The 19,310-nt window shown below is 37.7% G+C and overlaps 2 protein-coding genes and 1 long non-coding RNA gene across 3 annotated transcripts in view; 2 read left to right on the forward strand and 1 right to left on the reverse strand.

Moving 5' to 3' along the window:
* LOC109098001 (mast cell protease 2-like) overlaps positions 1–9,563 on the forward strand; it is a 36,415-nt gene extending 26,852 nt beyond the window's left edge. Inside the window, exons 3-4 of the mRNA XM_042748726.1 lie at positions 8,941–9,168; positions 9,260–9,563. Coding sequence (XP_042604660.1) covers positions 8,941–9,168; positions 9,260–9,409 — 378 coding nt within the window. The 3' untranslated portion in view covers positions 9,410–9,563. The remainder of the gene's footprint in view (positions 1–8,940; positions 9,169–9,259) is intronic.
* LOC109059914 (granzyme-like protein 1) lies at positions 3,846–13,048 on the forward strand. Its single transcript, XM_042748725.1, has 6 exons — positions 3,846–3,919; positions 10,386–11,116; positions 11,354–11,510; positions 12,162–12,285; positions 12,426–12,653; positions 12,745–13,048. The coding sequence occupies exons 2-6, from the start codon at positions 11,062–11,064 to the stop codon at positions 12,907–12,909; spliced, it is 729 nt and encodes a 242-aa protein (XP_042604659.1). The 5' UTR covers positions 3,846–3,919; positions 10,386–11,061; the 3' UTR covers positions 12,910–13,048.
* Positions 13,049–15,707: 2,659 nt separating this feature from the next.
* On the reverse strand, positions 15,708–16,842 carry LOC109059899. Its single transcript, XR_006157980.1, has 2 exons — positions 16,248–16,842; positions 15,708–16,164 (listed from the first exon to the last, which is right to left on the reverse strand). It is a non-coding gene; the product is annotated as an uncharacterized LOC109059899 (long non-coding RNA).
* Positions 16,843–19,310: the final 2,468 nt, after the last annotated feature.

Here is a 19,310-nt window from a genome sequence, read left to right on the forward strand (position 1 = left end):
CCTGACACGCTCAGAGAACGACTCACCTGAAACTGTGCTGCTCCTTCGTGAAAGCCGCAAGTTGGAGTTAAGAGATGGAATACTCTACAGAGTAAAAGAAAAGATGTGCGGAAAACAGATCAAACAACTTGTCTTGCCCACAAGATACCGCCCAATGGTGTTAAGGTCTCTACATGATGAGTGTGGACACTTGGGAGTCGAACGCACCACTGAACTGATCAAGGACAGATTTTATTGGCCGCGAATGACAGCTGAGGTCGAGCAGTACATTCGAACCTGTGGTAGATGTATCTCCAGAAAGACACTCCCTCAGCATGCCTCGCCCTTAAACCAAATAACGAGTAATGGCCCCTTGGATTTAGTTTGTATTGATTTTTTGCAAATAGAGCCTGACTCTAAAGGTGTTGCTAATGTGTTGGTAGTGACAGACCATTATACACGTTACGCACAAGCATTTGCTACAAAAAATCAAAAGGCTATCACCGTTGCCAGAGTATTGTGGGACAAGTATTTTGTGCACTATGGCCTACCTGCAAGGATACACTCGGATCAGGGCCGAGATTTTGAAAGTCGCCTGATAAAAGAACTCTTGTCCATGCTTGGGATTCGGAAGTCAAGAACATCTCCCTACCACCCTCAAGGGGATGCCCAACCAGAACGATTTAATCGAACACTTTTAGCCATGCTTGGTACCCTGGATGCCGTACAGAAACAACATTGGAGTCAACATATCACCTACCTGGTACATGCATACAATTGCACAAAAAATGATTCCACGGGATACTCCCCTTATCATCTCATGTTCGGAAGGGAAGCAAGGTTACCAATTGACATCTGTTTTGGAATCTCACCAAATGGTGAAAGTGAAACCTCCTACCAACAGTACGTGGCCAGGATGAGGAAAGAGTTGCAAAAAGCTTATCAGTTGGCATCTGATGCTGCTACAAAGAATCACTTGAAAAATAAAGCCCGATATGACCAACGTGTGAGAGACCTACCTTTGGAGAAAGGAGACAGAATTCTCATACAGAATGTGGGTCTAAAAGGCAAACATAAACTCCAAGATCGATGGAAATCAATACCATATGTTGTGGTGGAGAAGTTGCCTAACCTGCCTGTTTATAAGGTCAAACCAGAGCATGGTCCAGGTGTGCTGAAAACTCTCCATCGAGATCATCTGTTGCCCATCGGTTACATGGTCAGGATGTTTAACCCATCAGATGATGCAATCTCTGTTCGGAGACCTGTAACAAGAACTCAACGTACTCAGAAACGTCAACCAACCAAGTCTGAAGAAAGTGACACAGAGTCATCAGGTTCAGAGTTTGAAACTGTCCACAAACCTCCAGATTTAGATTTTGATATGGATGAGGTCCGGAGACGGATAAACATAAATCACTCTGTGGAGAATGATGAGAGTGAAAACTCTGAGGAGGATGGAAAAGCTGAGGAGGAAAGCTGTGAAGTTACAGAAACTCAACAACTTACAGAGACAGAGAATGAGGAACCGCTTGAAGGTGCTGCACCTCCTCTGTCATACTCTGATATCCAAGAGACAAATACTGAATCTGTGGAAGAAGATTCTCAAGATTCAGAAGAGGGAGCAAAGTTACCTCCCTTACAAAGAAACAGACGTAATATAGCTGCTGAAAGAGAAAAAAGTGAAAGGTCTTCTACAGTCCGGACATCCCTGAGAAAACCAAAGCCACCTATAAGATTTACTTATGAGGAACCTGGTCATCCATCTTTTGAACCAGTTACCATCATGCACCATGGCATGGTCATCCAACTCAAGATGAACCCTCCAGACCAAGACAACAAACCAAGGAAAAAGTCCAAAACATCCCAAAGGTATATGGAGGAGGATAAAAGGAATCACCCTTTCAAGTTGAAGAGGGACAAAAGGTGTGATGAGGACATCTACACATTCAGAAGAGGGAGGGTGTAGCCCTGTACAAAATTTATATAAGTTACAGAGTATAAAAGATCATTAACAGTGTAACCTATACACACGCAAAGAAAAAAAGAAAAGTTCATAAATAGTTCATGTTAGTTAAAATTGGGTAAAAGGTGTGCTGGTTAAAAGTATAAATTATAATATGTAGAGTTTAATAAATAAGACTATTTACAGTTAAAGTTAAATTCATATAAGTTTTTACGTTTCATCTGAGAGAAAAGTAGAGAAGAAGAAGCTGTGTTTATCTGTGTAACCTAGTCTGTTACCTGTCACCTGTCAATAATTTAATTCCCGTTTTGCTTTTGGTTGTGTTAGTACTTCAGCCAATCAGAGTAACATCACTGTGTAAGGGGCGGGACTATTGGGACAGGTTTGTGTGAGGAGTAGTGAGCACGCATGAGAAACGGAGAACAGACGCTATGATGTGAGCGCTAATGAAGGAGCCATCGTGGTGTGGGAAGCATTAATGTTTTATGAAGGTCGACTACTCGTGGTCCTTACAACAAAAAAACTTTGGTGTGACCTGCAAGAGGTGAATATGATTGTGTATGCCTGTAATTTTGTGCTATATCGAACTGTTATAGTTAAGAGACTGGATGTATAACGTGGTTAGCGACATGCTAATTAGCGGTAGCATTCTGTGCCAATGTGCTCATATGTTGTAGTTTTATCATTGTGATATCTCTAAAACTAAAGCAAAGCTAACGCTAATTCAATAAGAAATAGTGTTTGATAATGTGGCTCAATTCAGATAATATGCTCTAAGGAGACGGACGTTGGTGAGAGAGAGAAAGGGAGAGAGACTGGTTTTCCAACCGAAGGCCCTGCTGTTTCTGCTCTGCTGTTTCTGTCTGCCCTGCCGTGATCGTCTATGCTGTGCTTCTTCCTTTGCCATTACCGTCGTCATCGCCATTGCCATTGCTTTTGCTGTACTGACTTAACCTGGATTCGTGAGTACTAACATTCACGTGCACGTGCTTTTTGTTTATGCTCAGTTTCTGAGTGAAGCGGCCATTCCAGTTTTTAGGCCTCACCGCACACAAAGTGTCATCGAACAGGCCTGCAACGGGGTTGGACATTTTTTCAGAGGGAATGAATAATTGTTTAATTTCAATATAACCACAGAAAGGTTTTTTTCCTTTTGTTTCTTTTGGGAAAGTGAAGTTTTTTTTTTTTTTTTGTTTTTATTTTTTTTCCTTCCAACTTTTCATGCCTATGTGATTTGTTTTATTTTATTCTAAGATACATTTATCTTTTATTTAATGTTGTAAATAAATACTTGTGAATATTTTTGCAATCAAAATACAGTTGTGGTGGTCTTTATAAGAATAGCCAGTCTACTTTTTTTTTTTTTGTGCAAAAGCTACTTGAAAGTGCAGTAGCTGCCCATGCACTGCTAGCTAGAACTAACCTGGAAAAAAAACTAGGCTAACAAACCTGCCATACAAAGTACTGGACAAAATACCGTAAAGAAAATGTATGGAATTCACAAGATTTTAAAATGAACACCTTTCTACAGAATCACCACTTTCAGCAAAATATAGCACAGTCAAACCTGAATCTAGACATCAGATTTATTGCTCTAAAAAAAGGTCTTAGAAAGATGTGAATGCTAAATGAACACACTGAGAATAAAGAAATCATGCATCTGAAACAAAATAGTTAATTAATGCTACTCAAGCAGCTACTGTAGCTACAGAAAAGTTCTCAGTTTGCCAAATATTCCATCATGCATAACAGAACATCTGGCCATTACCTACATCAAACTAATAGAAAGTGATTTGATTCTAAAAGTAAATGCACGCCTCTCATCTTTGCAATGAAAATAAAGTAATTTCATTAAAGGTTAGCTCGCTTCTCTACAATTTAAATGCAACACGTCCATTCAGTCTGAAAAATAAAATTTTATTTTATACTTTACAAAAGATTAAGGAAAAAATATCAAGCAAACATCTTTTAGAGGTTAAATGTCAGAGAGTCTCTACCACCACAAGAGATGAAGACACTTAAGCAAGTTGTGAAACACTTTGAGCAACAAGGAAACACAGAGCACATTCAGTGCATAAAAACTTGCACACACACTCGAGAGGTTCAGTGTTCTCCACAGTCTCCAGATCTAGAACGAGTACCTTCGGGATGAGGAGAAAGGGCAGATTGACATTATGAATGTGCAGCTGATAAATCTGCAGCAATTGTTTCATGCTACCATCTCCACAGAGACCAGACTTTCTAAAAAAATATATATATATTTCCAAACCCTTACTAAATCAACGCCACAAAGAAATCAGGTTGTTCTCGGTTTGTAGTTGTACCTGATTAAGTGGCGGTTATGCATAAAAAATTGCCATGAATTATAGTAGTAAAGGTACCAGAAGCTGCAAACATAACAGATAATGAGATTCTCGTTACTATAAAGTTCTGATATTATCACCAAAGAGTTGTGAAACAACTAAAGCTGATGATGATCAACTCTTCCTTGAACAGTCTCTAACTTAAATGCTGTTAGATCAGTGCAACTGATCTGAATGCAGAGCATGCTGCAGCTCCTGCCGTTATCTTCCAGGTGTCCCTTGAGAAAAAGAAGTGTGCTTAATTGCACTAAAAGTGTACTTTTTGTGTACTTCAATTATTAAAAGTATACTTTAAAAAAATTAAACTCAAATAAAATAAAATATAACTTAAACAAAATGCCACCCTAGTGTATTTAAAGAGAGTACACTTTAATGACAATAGGTCTTAACATACTTAAGTGTACTTTAAAAAAAATGCAATTTATAATAATGTCTAATTAAGCATTATTTAAACATACATTTTACATAATTACGATTTTATTGTGTTTTAAATAAGTACACTTATTTTGATATATTTATCAGTATACTAAAGCACATGTAAAGTAATTGATTTTAATTTCAACTTAAGTGTGTTCTCCAAAATTACATTTGTTAATGTATTTTAAATGTATTTAGTCTATAATATATAATATGTGCATTAATGCACTTGAAATGTATATTTCTTCCATACTTTAATACACTTTCTTACAGTATACGCCAATAAAATTTATTGTTGAAATTTTCATCACCAGCATTGTAAATGCATTCAAATACATTTTATTCTAATTAGACTAGGCTACACTGCACTGTAAAAAATTACTGACTTTTAATATGTCAACAAAAGTCTAACTACACAATGAATTAGGACAACTTGAACTTGAACAGAAATGAAAAGCCTGAAATAACAAACAAACAATCACTAAAGTATCACTCTCGTCCTACAAAAGATACCAAAAATATTACGTCATGATGGCGCGCTACTTCAGTAGAGTTTGAAAAATGCGTAAACAGGTATGCTATTGTATTAAGTGACACCTCACAAAAGATTTATTTATTTATTTATTTTGTTACTGTCCTCTGGCCCGGTTTTCATATTAATGTTGTTCATCTTTTTCTATTTTTCCTTTACATTTTAATGTTTCTCGTTGTATTGTTTTGATGTATGGCACAATAAAAATAAAAAATTAAGTTCGAAAAATGCTTTTCTTTTTGTATTTTAAGAGCGAGATGTTGTGTTTGTACTTATTTTTGTACTTATCTGGAGTTATTAATTTTGCAGGATCTGTACAGGATTGTTACTGGAGACACAGAACAGTACTGAAAAGGTGATGTTACAAGTTTTTAATGAATTGTTGCCTAGTCAGCTCACCCTGATCACACATTATAAGCTAAAAGTGCTATATTAAGTCAGTATCACTATGGGTTTTAAATGCTTTGAATCTTTTCCATTTGCAAGTAATATATTCTCACCTGTGCATTTACAGATCCCCCTCTAATCATCATATATTTTACGGGTAACAAAACATCCTTAATGAAGATGTGTGAGAAGCTTGCAATGCAAGATGAGGGAAAAAAATAAAGGTACCTTCCTTCATTTTCATAGATTTTGGGATATTTATCTACATTTGGTTAATTGATAAAATTATGTTTTATTCCCTGTAAAGTAGGAATAAAAAAATGTTTGTAAAAATGTTATCTATTTTTAAATCCCAGTATCAGTGAAGATGGTGTGACCAGGAAATATGGAAATCTGAAGGAACATCTCCCAGTATTCTACTACGATGTTGCCCTGATGATTGAGGTAATTCATCTCTTACGTGATGCAGATGTGGTCAAAAGTTTACATACACCTTGCAGAATAAACTGCTTCATCAGAGAAGAAATTGCAATTGTTTAATGATTCTACCCCTCTACCATCTTACTGCTTAAATTATTAACATTTTGCAGAGACTGCTAGGTGTATATAAACTTTGGACTGCAACTGAGTCTATTGCTTTTACTCATCTGAACCATTTATAATGACTGGATATGTTTTGTAACAATTGTTCTTCTTTCTTTCCTCAAGAATTTTTTTTCTGACTTTCCTGCCTCTTTGGAACATGCTGGAGTAAGATTTTAGAAGAAACCTTTCAGTCCTGTTTAATGTTGGTGCTAGTAAAGGTTTGAGAACTAATGGCCTGGTTTCACAGACAGGTCTTTGACTAAGCCAAGATTAGGCCATAGTTCAATTAGGACATTTAAGTCATTTTCATTAAAATGCCGTAGAAAAAAAACATTACTGGTGTGCATCTTGAGACAAAACAAAGGCACTGATATTTTTAAAGGTCAGCCAGTGCACGTTTCTTTCAGTTGAAACAACTCAGAATTACATTCAATTCAAATGAGCTTTATTGGCATGACTTGCACAGTATTGCCAAAGCATAATTATAGAATTACATTTAAGTCTGAGGCTGGTCTTAAGCCTTGTCGGTGTAACCAGGGGTACCATTAACACAGTTTGGTAATGTTTTACAATAAGGTCTCATTTGTTGTACATGGAATGATAATTTTCCTGATTTTTATTATTATTTTTTTTGGTATTAAGTTTGTGTGTTAGTAATCCTATACGTTATAGAGACCAAATGACTCCACAAGGATAGTAATACCAGTAAATTGTATTGACCTTGAGGACATTTTTAGGTCCCCAATGAGGAAACAGGCTTATATATCATACAGAATGATGTTTTCTATAATGGCAAGATTAGGTACTTTTGTATGCAAGTATGTAAGTGATTTTGCATTGTTCTCCAGACTCTTTCTAATAAGTGAGTTAAAGTGTTGCAATTGTGTATAGTGTTGGGTTTTTCTTGTGCATCAGCAAAAAGCATTTTTGTGTATTTGTTTTAGATATTTTGTCAATAAATGTAGAGGGTTTTCCATTTTGTGTTTGTGTTGATTGTAACTAGGAAATTAATACATTGAAATGACATTTAAATATATTTTATTTCACATTAATTGCTTGTAAGTACACTAATAGTACACTATAACCATATTTTAAAGACACTAGAAGCAATTATAAAAGTACATATAAAGACGTACTAAAACGTCCCACTTAAGTGGTTTAAAAAAAATCATTTAAACGAATTGCATTTAATATCACTTTAAAATGTGATACATTTGAAGTTATTTACAAATAGACTGCATTTAAGCGTCGAAAATAACATATTTAATTTGCACTTATGTGTGTTCTTTTAAAGTATATTATTTCTGCAATAAGTACACTTTATAAAAGTATACTTAAGTGCACTTCTTTTTCCACAAGGGGTGGGTTCCTTGAATCTTTCTATAAAAGCAGACCCCAACATCTCTGTGGTGCACACTGAGTGTAACTGAGCTGTCTACAATGAGCATCCATTGGCACATCGCTTGTATGCTACTGTTGCGTTCCTGCACCCCAGGTATTCACATCTAGTCTACTTTAATAATACTTTAATAACAGTCTCACTGTAAAAAACGCTGATGCAGTTAGTTTACTTAAATTTGACTTTTTCTGTTGGGATAACTAAAATATCCAAATTAACTAAAGTTTCCAAAAAATCTAATTAAGTTAAAAGTAATCGTGGTTACGTTTTTTTTTTTTTTTTTTTTTACAGAATATGTCTCAGAATATGCTATTGAATAGTACTAAATTCTTTCTTTAGGTTTCTTCATACATGGCATTGTTGGTGGTAAAGTCTCCGTTCCACAATGTCGACCATACATGGTCTATATTCGTGACAAGTTTACAAAACAATCATGTGGTGGTTTTTTGGTAAGAGAGGATTTTGTGATGACAGCTGCCTCCTGCATACGAAGGTAGGTGAAATTATCATATTTTAGAATTTTTTATCTTAACAGTAATAAACAGAAAAATAGCAGAATAAATAAATAATAAATAAATAGTTATGGAGACAATTCAAATTCTGTTGCAAGCAGCTCTAAAAAGACAATAGTGTCATTATTCAGTTCAGATCAGTTACAGTGTAAAGTTTATATATTTTGAAACAAGTTTAATTCAGCTGTAATATCACTTCAATGTTGTTTCAACTTACAGTTTAATAACAGGGTTTTTGTTGCAAGATGTGATTCAGGTATAAAGCAGCTCTACTTTAGACAATAGTGTTATTATCCAGTTTTAATTCAGTTCAAGTTTTGTTCTCATCCTCTGATATCAGGGCAGACATACTGATAATATTACTGAAAATTAAGTGTCTTTTAGATTAGTGACATTTAACATCCAAATCATGTCTTTCTTGTAAATATATATTACTCATTTTGTAACTCTGGCCTCTACGATAACAATTTATTTATTTATTTATTTTAGTAATCTTATGGTTTATTTGGGGGCCGGTGACACCAAATATTTACCTGCCGGTGTAGATGTAGATCCCATTCCATATCCAGGATTCAATATGAAAAGAACAGGTCATGACATCATGCTTCTAAAGGTAATAACATTGAACAATTTCATTGGTATCATGCCTAAAAAACATTATTCCATGATAGGAAATTGTTAAGATTTACCAAATATACTTTTTTCTCAGCTTAAAATCTCTAACAGCCAAAAACCAAAAAAAACATAATGAAATGTAGTGGTTATAAACCTAATCAAAAACAATGCATCTTCTCTTTCAGCTAAAAACCATTGCAACTTTGAACAGAACTGTGAATACTATCGCTTTGCCAAAACTTGAGATTGAAAAAATATCCAAGGACTGCATGGTCATGGGTTGGGGCTGGCAAAATTATGATAACGAGTCTCCTTCAGATGTGCTCAAAGAAGCAAAGGTGACTCTGATAGACTCTGAAAACTGTGGCACGGCTGATACTCTGTGCACTCAGGAATCAGCTGGACCAGCACAGGTATTTCAAGTGGAAACACTCACAAATTATCTCTGATGTATCAGTGTCGTTGCATTGTGATATACTAATAATCAAATGATATAATCCACAGGGAGACGGTGGGGGTCCACTTGTTTGTGGAGGTGTTGCACAGGGAATTGTGTCATTTTACAATACCAAAACAAAGCCATACCTCACAGTGTACACTCATATTTCCCACTACTTTTCATGGATTCATGACCACATGAAACCTACTCAGTAGCGATATGAAACATGGAAGGGCAAGCTGGATAAACTCATTTAGTTGTCTGGTTCAATGCAAGTTCTATCATTTATGTTTGGGTTCAGTTTTACACCAATCATGTGTGATATTAAATGTGCACATTTAAAATAAAGGCTCATTTGTAACCCTTTCACACAAGTCTAATAAGAATGTCATTTTTTTTTTTTGTGGCTAAAATCTACTTGAGTTTTTGTGCAGTAGCTGGCCACAAAGTGCACTGTATCACTGCTAGAACTAACCTGGAAAAAAACTAGGCTAACAAACCTGCCATACAAAGTACTGGACAAAATACCGTAAAGAAAATGTATGGAATTCACAAGATTTTAAAATGAACACCTTTCTACAGAATCACCACTTTCAGCAAAATATAACACAGCCAAACCTGAATCTAGACATCAGATTTATTGCTCTGGAAAAAGGTCTTAGAAAGATGTGAATGCTAAATAAACACACTGAGAATAAAAATCATGCATCTGAAACAAAATAGACAATTAATGCTACTCAAGCAGCTACAGAAAAGTTCTCAGTTTGCCAAACATTCCATCATGCATAACAGAACATCTGGCCATTACCTACATCAAACTAATAGTAAGTGATTTGATTCTAAAAGTAAATGCGTGCCTCTCATCTTTGCAATGAAAATAAAGTAATTTCATCAAAGGTTAGCTCGCTCCTCTACAATTTAAATGCAACACGTCCAGTCAGTCTGAAAAATAAAATTGTATTTTATACTTTACAAAAGATGGAGGGAAAAAATATCAAGCAAACATCTTCTTTTTTTTATTTTTTATTTATTTATTTTGTTTAAATAAGATGCTACATAAACACTTGTAGACTAAGCAAGGGTAAATCAACCATCTTTAAAAGAGGGGCTGTTACAACTCAATTTCACTCTGACACCTGTAATCTCCACCTCTGCAAAAAATGCAACAATTCTGAAAAGTAACATAAAGAGGTTAAATGTCAGAGAGTCTCTACCACCACAAGAGATGAAGACACTTAAGCAAGTTGTGAAACACTTTGAGCAACAAGGAAACACAGAGCACATTCAGTGCATAAAAACTTGCACACACACTCGAGAGGTTCAGTGTACTCCACAGTCTCCAGATCTAGAATGAGTACCTTTGGGATGAGGAGAAAGAGCAGATTGACATTATGAATGTGCAGCTGATAAATCTGCAGCAACTGTTTCATGCTACCATCTCCACAGAGACCAGACTTTCTAAAAATAAATATTTCCAAACCATTACTAAATCCACGCCACAAAGAAATCAGGTTGTTCTCGGTTTGTAGTTGTACCTGATTAAGTGGCGGTTATGCATAAAAAATTGCCATAAATTATAGTAGTAAAGGTACCAGAAGCTGCAAACATTACAGATAATGAGATTCTCGTTACAATCAAGTTCTGATATTATCACCAAAAAGTTATGAAACAACTAAAGCTGATGATGATCAACTCTTCCTTGAACAGTCTCTAACTTAAATGCTGTTAGATCAGTGCAACTGATCTGAATGCAGAGCATGCTGCAGCTTCTGCCGTTATCTTCCGGGTGTGGGTTCCTTGAATCTTTCTATAAAAGCAGAGCCCAACATCTCTGTGGTGCACACTGAGTGTAACTGAGCTGTCTACAATGAGCATCCGCTGGCATATCACTTGTCTGCTACTGCTGCGTTCCTGCACCCCAGGTATTCACGTCTAGTCTACTTTAATAATTACAACAGTCTCACTGTAAAAAACGTTGCTGCAATTAGTTTACTTAAATGTTACTTTTTTTGTTGAGATAACTAAAATATCCACATTAACTAAAGTTTCCAAAAAATCTAACTGAGTTAAAAGTAATCGTGTCAGCATTTTATTTGATTTTAATTTTTACAGAATATGTTTCTGAATATGCTATTAAATAGTACTAAACTCTTTTTTAGGTTTCTCCACGCATGATGGCATTGTTGGTGGTAAAGTCTCCGCTCCACACAGTCGACCGTACATGGTCTACATCCGTGACAAGTTTACAAAACAATCATGTGGTGGTTTTTTGGTAAGAGAGGATTTTGTGATGACAGCCGCCCACTGCATACAAAGGTAGGTGAAATGATCATATTTTAGAATTTTTTATCTGAAAATCAGAAAGAAATTAGAGTATACAAACTGACTAAGTGCAGGCACTCATTGTCTACAACCATATGAAAAAAAAACACCTTCTTTCAAGTCAAGTGACCTTAATTTCTTTAGCGTCTTATATAATACAGATCATTTCATTTTAACAGTAATAAACAGGAAAATAGAAGAATAAATTATAAAAAAAAACTCAGTTATGGAGACAATTCAAATTCTGTTGCAAGCAGCTCTAAAAAGACAATAGTGTCATTATTCAGTTCAGATCAGTTACAGTGTAAAGTTTATATATTTTGAAACAAGTTTAATTCAGCTGTAATATCACTTCAATGTTGTTTCAACTTACAGTTTAATAACAGGGTTTTTGTTGCAAGATGTGATTCAGGTATAAAGCAGCTCTACTTTAGACAATAGTGTTATTATCCAGTTTAATTCAGTTCAAGTTTTGTTCTCATCCTCTGATATCAGGGCAGACATACTGATAATATTACTGAAAATTAAGTGTCTTTTAGATTAGTGACATTTAACATCCAAATCATGTCTTTCTTGTAAATATATATTACTCATTTTTGTAACTCTGGCCTCTACGATAACAATTTATTTATTTATTTATTTTAGTAATCTTATGGTTTATTTGGGGGCCGGTGACACCAAACATTTACCTGCCGGTGTAGATGTAGATCCCATTCCATATCCAGGATTCAATATGAAAAGGAAAGGTCATGACATCATGCTTCTAAAGGTAATAACATTATTCCATGAGAGGAAATTGTTAAGATTTACCAAATATACTTAACATTTTGAATAGCCTATCTTTAAAAACACAGAATGAAATGTATGTGGTTATCAACTGAATCAAGAACAATGCATCTTCTCTTTCAGCTCAAAACCCCAGCAAATTTGAACAAAACTGTGAATACTATCGCTTTGCCAAAACTTGAGATTGAAAAAATATCCAAGGACTGTATGGTCATGGGTTGGGGCTGGCAAGATTACCATCATGAGTCTCCTTCAGATGTGCTCAAAGAAGCAAATGTGACTCTGATAGACTCTGAAAACTGTGGCACAGCTGATACTCTGTCCACTAAGGGATCAGCTGGACCAGCACAGGTACTTCAAGTGGCACCACTCACAAATTATCTCTGATGTATCAGTGTCATTGCATTGTGATATACTAATAATCAAATGATATAATCCACAGGGAGACTCTGGCGGTCCACTTGTTTGTGGAGGTGTTGCACAGGGAATTGTGTCATTTTACAATACCAAAACAAAGCCATACCTCACAGTGTACACTCATATTTCCCACTACTTTTCATGGATTCATGACCACATGAAACCTACTCAGCAGCAATATGAAACATGAAAGGGCAAGCTGGATAAATTCAATTAGTTGTCTGGTTCAATGCAAGTTCTATCATTTATGTTTGGGTTCAGTTTTACACCAATCATGTGTGACATTAAATGTGCACGTTTAAAATAAAGGCTCATTTGTAACCCTTTCACACAAGTCTAATAAGAATTTCACTTTTTTCTTGGCTAAAATCTGCTTGAGTTTTTGTGCAGTAGCTGGCCACAAAGTGCACTGTATCACTGCTAGAACTAACCTGGAAATAAACTAGGCTAACAAACCTGCAATACAAAGTACTGGACAAAATACCGTAAAGAAAATGTATGGAATTCACAAGATTTTAAAATGAACACCTTTCAACAGAATCACCACTTTCAGCAAAATATAGCACAGTCAAACCTGAATATAGACATCAGATTTATTGCTCTGGAAAAAAAAGGAACTTAAAAAGGTCTTATCAGAGAGATGCTAATGCTAATAAATGAACACACTGAGAATAAAAATCATGCATCTGAAACAAAATAGACAATTAATGCTACTTAAGCAGCTAGTTCAAGCGAACTGACCTGTAATCGCCACCTTTATGAGGAGGACTCTAACAATTTTGAAAAGTCATACAAAGAGGTTACATTTCAGAGTCTGTACCACCACAAGAGATGAGGACACTTGTATAAATCGTGAAACATCTTGAGCAACAAGGAAGCACCGAGAAATTTCAATGCATAAAAATATGCACGCACACACAAGAGGTTCAGTGTACTCAGACGATTCCACAGTCTCCAGATCTAGAACGAGTACCTTTGGGATGTGGAGAAAGGGCAGATTGACATTATGAATGTGCAGCTGGTAAATCTGCAGCAACTGTATCATGGTACCATCTCAACAGAGACCAGACTTTCTGACTTTAAACGTTTCCAGAACCTTGCTAAATCCATGCCACAAAGACTTCAGGTTATTTGTTAAGGTTGTACCTGATAAAGAGGCCACTATGCATAAAAATTACAATAATCAAAGTGCCAGAAGTTGCAAAAATTACAGATAATGAAATTTTCACAACTGTCCAAGACTGCCCCTAGTGTGCACTTTTTGATATTATCATTAAAGTGTTAGTTGTGAAACAACGAAGGCTGAAGATAATCACTCACCTGTGATCAACTCTAACAACCTTTAGTAGTATCTAACTTAAATACTGTTAGATCACTAAAAATGATTCTGCTTCTGCTATTATCTTCCGGGTTTGGGTCCCTTGAGTCTCTCTATAAAAGCAGACCCCAACATCTCTATGGTGCACACTGAGTGTAACTGAGCTGTCCACAATGAGCATTCTTGGGCATATCACTTGTATGCTACTGCTGCGTTCCTGCACCCCAGGTATTCACATCCAGTCTACTTTAGTAATTACAACAGGCTGTTACTCAGAATATGCTGTTGAATAGTTTCAGAACTAAACTCTTTCTTTAGGTTTCTTCAAAAATGGCATTGTTGGTGGTAAAGTCTCCGTTTCACACAGTTGACCCTAGATGGTCTACATTCATGACAAGGTATCAAAACAAGCATGTTGTGATGACAGCTGCCCACTGTAAACAACGGAAGGTTAAATTGCCAGATTTGATAATTTTATCAGAAAGGGTGTACAATCTGACAAAGGAGCTTCACAGTAACAAACAGGAAAATAAAATCTGTTATGCAAACTTAATTAAGGAGTTGATGCAAATTTTGCAGTAATATAGTGTTGGTTTTCAGCTCTAGTCAGTTCGTTGTTGGTTCAATAATAGTGTAAATTTCATCTACCTCCTGTCAGTGGATCACCAGCTTCCTGACAGACAGGCAGCAGCTAGTGAGGCTGGGAAAACTCACATCCAACAGCCACACCATCAGCAATGGAGCTCCTCAAGGCTACGTCCTCTCCCCACTGCTCTTCTGCCACTACACAAATGAATGCACCTCTACTGACCCCTCTGTCAAACTCCTGAAGTTGCAGATGACGCCACACTCATCGGCCTCATCCAGGACGGAGATGAGTCTGCTCACCGACAAGAGGTTGAGCAGCTGGCTGTCTGGTGCAGTCTTAACAACCTGGAGCTGAACACGCTCAAAACTGTAGAGATGATAGTACTCTGAAAAAAATGTTTCATTCAACTAATTAAAAAAAATTAGGGTAATGATTCACATCTATATTTTATAACTTGAGCCAATGAAAAATAAATAACTTGCCCTAAACAAAATACAATATTTCAAAAAAAACTACACAAAAAAAACTTGGCACAAAGTATATTTCTCTTTTAAAAGAAATCAAATAAATTTAAATTCAATTTTTGATCCAAACAAAAAAATATAGATTTAATCAAAACAAAAATTCTCATTTAAGAAACTTCTTTTTATATAGTTTTCATAGACATAGAAAATATTGTTTAGGGCAAGTAAACAATATTTATTTTTCATTGGCTCAAGTTAAAAAATATAGATGTGAAATCATTACCCTAATTTTTTTTAATTGGATGAATGAAAAAAAAAATCACTGTAATTTCCAAGTTAAATCTATATCAGTTGTTTTATTTTTCCAATTTGTTAAACTAGAAAATAAAAAAAAGCAAACAAATAAAGGAGCATTCATACAATTTTCTATTTTATTTTAATTCAATTCCAAATGTTAATTTAAAAACACAACAAAACATAAATTTTTATCCGAAAACATATCCCCATAAAACATGAAAAAAAAAAAAAAACTAGTTTAACAAACAAACATAAAACAGTTTATCTCAGAATCACAACAAACAGCATCAAAACTATATGGATTTATTCCCCTCTGAGTTCACAATATTGGCAGTACTGAATATTAGGTGCTAACTCATCTTTTCCGAGGTTGAGAATTACCTGCTGAATAAAATATAAAGTGCTTTTCAAACACTTAGTCCAGGTGGAGGGCATAAATCAGTCTGAAAAAGTGGACATAGAAGGCCTGAGATTGGTCGATTCATCCATTACAAAGTTTTCTTCCAAGAAGATTCCCACTCTAGATGGGACGCTGAGGATTCTTACTGGAGTCTGTCTTGTCATCTGCATCCTAACAGAGGAAGAAACAGATTGATAAAGACATTATCAAGTCAGTTAGATAATGCTGTTGTCAAATACTCAAGATCATAAACTGTGTTCACACCATGTTCTACTTAGAGCTGTTCATGTCCTTGGACCGGGGACTGTGCGTAGAGTCACGTGATAAAAGTAGAAGCTCTCAGAAAATTCCCAGATTACAGACGGTAATTATGAGTTCTACAACGACATGAATTCTTTTTCCAATTTGGAATCGTGTAATTATGGCAAATGCAACATGGCATGAATGCACTTATACATACCTGGTTTACTGTAAAAATGGGTGGTGATGTCAGGCTTTTCTGTGAAGATCAAACATTAAAGTTACAGTCTTTATAAGGGCATCCAACTTAAGTATTTACATTTAATTGTGCAGTGTACTTGTCAATAAAGTGATCCTCCTCAGAAGAGGTCTCAGTTAACCCACATGACACACAGCTGATCTGGAGTTTGGCTGTGAGGTGGCGTAAGTGCACATTTTAGTGCACAGAGTAATTTAAATGGATATGAACAACGACATTGATTCATTCTTGTATAACTTCCATGTTTGAAAATAGAGACAGGGTTTCACAGACAGGGCTTAGCTTAAGCCAGGACTAGGCCTTAGTTAATAAATTAGGATATTTAAATAACTTCTATAAAAATACATTAAGAACTTTACTGGTGTGCATCTTGAGACACGACAATGGCACTGATATATTTTAAGATGTGCCAGTACAAGATTTTTTCTCTTAAGACAGCTTGAACACGCATTTTAGTCTGAAACTTGTCTGTGAAACCGGGGGATAATGTTTATATAACATCTCGGTTACGTATGTAACCACGGTTCCCTGAATAGGGAACGAGATGCTGCGGTGACGTCACCGTATGGGAACACCTCTCGGTGTGACGAATGTCTGAAGCCCTATACCATCTCGCCAATCCTACTGGCCAAATAGCGCTTGGCACCGCCCTACGCATGCGTACGCATCGTATACCCGAGTGCCGCGCGCTATTTCGCTCAGATTTCATGAACTGAAGAGAAGAATGCTATCAGGTATGGAACGGCCAGCACCGCAGCATCTCGTTCCCTATTCAGGGAACCGTGGTTACATACGTAACCGAGATGTTCCCTTTCATACGTCACTTCGATGCTGCGGTGACATCACCGTATGGGAACCCTATACCATAACGCCTGACGTACCTGATAGCTGGGATCCAAGGAAGCATCTGCTCAAGCGGAGAGAACCCGGGAGCCAGGAGCCGTCCTTACATCCAGACTGTAAAACTTGATAAAAGTGTTCGGTGAGGACCATCCTGCCGCAGCACAGATATCAGTCATAGAAGATCCACTGAGGACAGCCTGAGAAGAAGCAACTGCTCTAGTGGAATGAGCTCTAACTCCTAGAGGCGAAGCAAGACCGCACGCCTCATAGGCTAAAGATATTGCCTCCACCAACCAATGGGACATGCGTTGCTTCGTGACAGCATGGCCTCTATTCTTGTGTCCAAAACAGACAAACAGCTGGTCGGACTCACACCATGGGGCTGTTCGATCGACATAAGTCTTGAGCGCTCTGACAGGGCAAAGACTTAGATCTCCTGATCCTGTCTCAGCAGGGGGTAAAGCCTCCAAGACCACCTGCTGAAAACGAAAGGGGTTCGAATCGACCTTAGGGACATAATTAGGCCTCGGTCGCAGCAATACCTTCACAGAGCCCGGTGCAAAATCCATGCACGACGGCGAAACAGAAAGAGCCTGTAAATCCCCAACTCTCTTGAGGGAGGATAAAGCCATAAGAAGAACTGTCTTCAAGCTCAGGATTTTATCCGGTATGGTTTCCAAGGGCTCAAACAGATGTCCTGATAGACCTTGCAGCACAATAGATAAATCCCATGAAGGAACTCGCACAGGGCGGAAAGGCCTCAGCCGTCACGCACCTTGTAAAAAGCGAGAGACCACCGGATGGCGGCCCACTGAAGCACCATCTATATATACGTGGTTAGCTGAAATGGCTGCCACGTAAACTTTCAAAGTTGCTGGCGTTACTCCATCAGAGAAACGGTCTTGAAGGAACTCCAGTACTGAAGCCACTGGGCAGTAAACTGGATCCATATTACGAAAAACCACACCAGGTCGTAAACAGCTTCCATTTGAAAGCATATAGGCGTCTCGTAGATGCTGCTCTGGAATTCATTATAGTCTCGGAGGTTTCCGCAGAAAGAAGACCGGGACATATTAACTCACTCCGCTCAGAGGCCACGCCCACAGTTTCCACAGATCTGGCCTTGGGTGCCAAATCATCCCTCGTGCTTGCGATAGTAAGTCCTGCCTGAGCGGAATCTCCCATGGAGAGCCCGCTACCAGACTGACCAGTTCCGCAAACCACGGCTGTGTGGGCCACCACGGAGCCACCAGCAGCAGCTGCTCCAATCTGTCCAGCCGTATCCTGGACAACACCGCCGGAATTAGACGAATTGGAGGAAAAGCATACAAGCTGGTCCTGGGCCAATCGTGAGCTAACGCATCCAAGCCTAGGGGCGATGGAGGGCATAGGGAGAACCACAGCGGGCAATGCGTAGTCGTGCTCGACGCGAATAAGTCCACTCTCGCCTCTCCAAATATCTGCCATAAAAGGCTCACCGTCTGTGGATGTAATCTCCATTCCCCCTGCTCCATAGTCTGTCTGGATAGCAGATCCGCTCCGAAGTTCAAACGTCCGGGGACATGAACCGCTCGGATCGACAGAAATCTGTTCTGAGACCAAAGAAGAATACTCCTCGCCAGCCTGCACGGGGCGAGAGCGTAACCCTCCTTGATGATTCAGGTACGACACAACTGCCATGTTGTCTGACCTGAGTAGTACATGACGGCCGGTCAGCAGATTTGAGAAATACTGGAGAGCTAGAAAAACTGCCAGTAATTCCAACCTGTTTATATGCCAACCGCGTTGTGTCGCTGTCCATACTCCGTGAGCTGGGCGCCCTTGACAAACAGCTCCCCAACCGGTCAAAGACGCGTCCGTCTTGACAGTCTCTCGGGAAGCACAAATCCCCAGCCGAACTCCGGCTAGAAGGAACTCGGTTGACATCCACTGTTTTATTGACATAACACACCTCCGTGTCACCGTTATCGTACGATGCGGAAAACAACGGGGTGAAATGTTCTAACTTTTCGTCCACCACTGAAATGGGCGCATGTGAAGTAAGCCCAGACGGATTACAGGGGATGCCGCTGCCATCAGACCTAACAGTCTGAGGCACAGACTCACCGTCACTGTGCGACCTACTTTGAAGTGACGCACGCATGACGCGAGAGACTGAACGCGTGGGAGAGATAGTCTTGC

This window comes from Cyprinus carpio, chromosome B22 (genome assembly GCF_018340385.1).
Source record: "Cyprinus carpio isolate SPL01 chromosome B22, ASM1834038v1, whole genome shotgun sequence".
NCBI lineage: Eukaryota > Metazoa > Chordata > Actinopteri > Cypriniformes > Cyprinidae > Cyprinus > Cyprinus carpio.

Bases quoted from the DNA above. Each gene is read 5' to 3' on its own strand.
- LOC109059914 (XM_042748725.1), top strand. From the start codon at position 11,062: ATGAGCATCCGCTGGCATATCACTTGTCTGCTACTGCTGCGTTCCTGC. The intron at 11,117-11,353 runs GTATTCACGTCT...ACTCTTTTTTAG, and splicing joins GCTGCGTTCCTGCACCCCAG to GTTTCTCCACGCATGATGGC. The intron at 12,654-12,744 runs GTACTTCAAGTG...TATAATCCACAG, and splicing joins GATCAGCTGGACCAGCACAG to GGAGACTCTGGCGGTCCACT.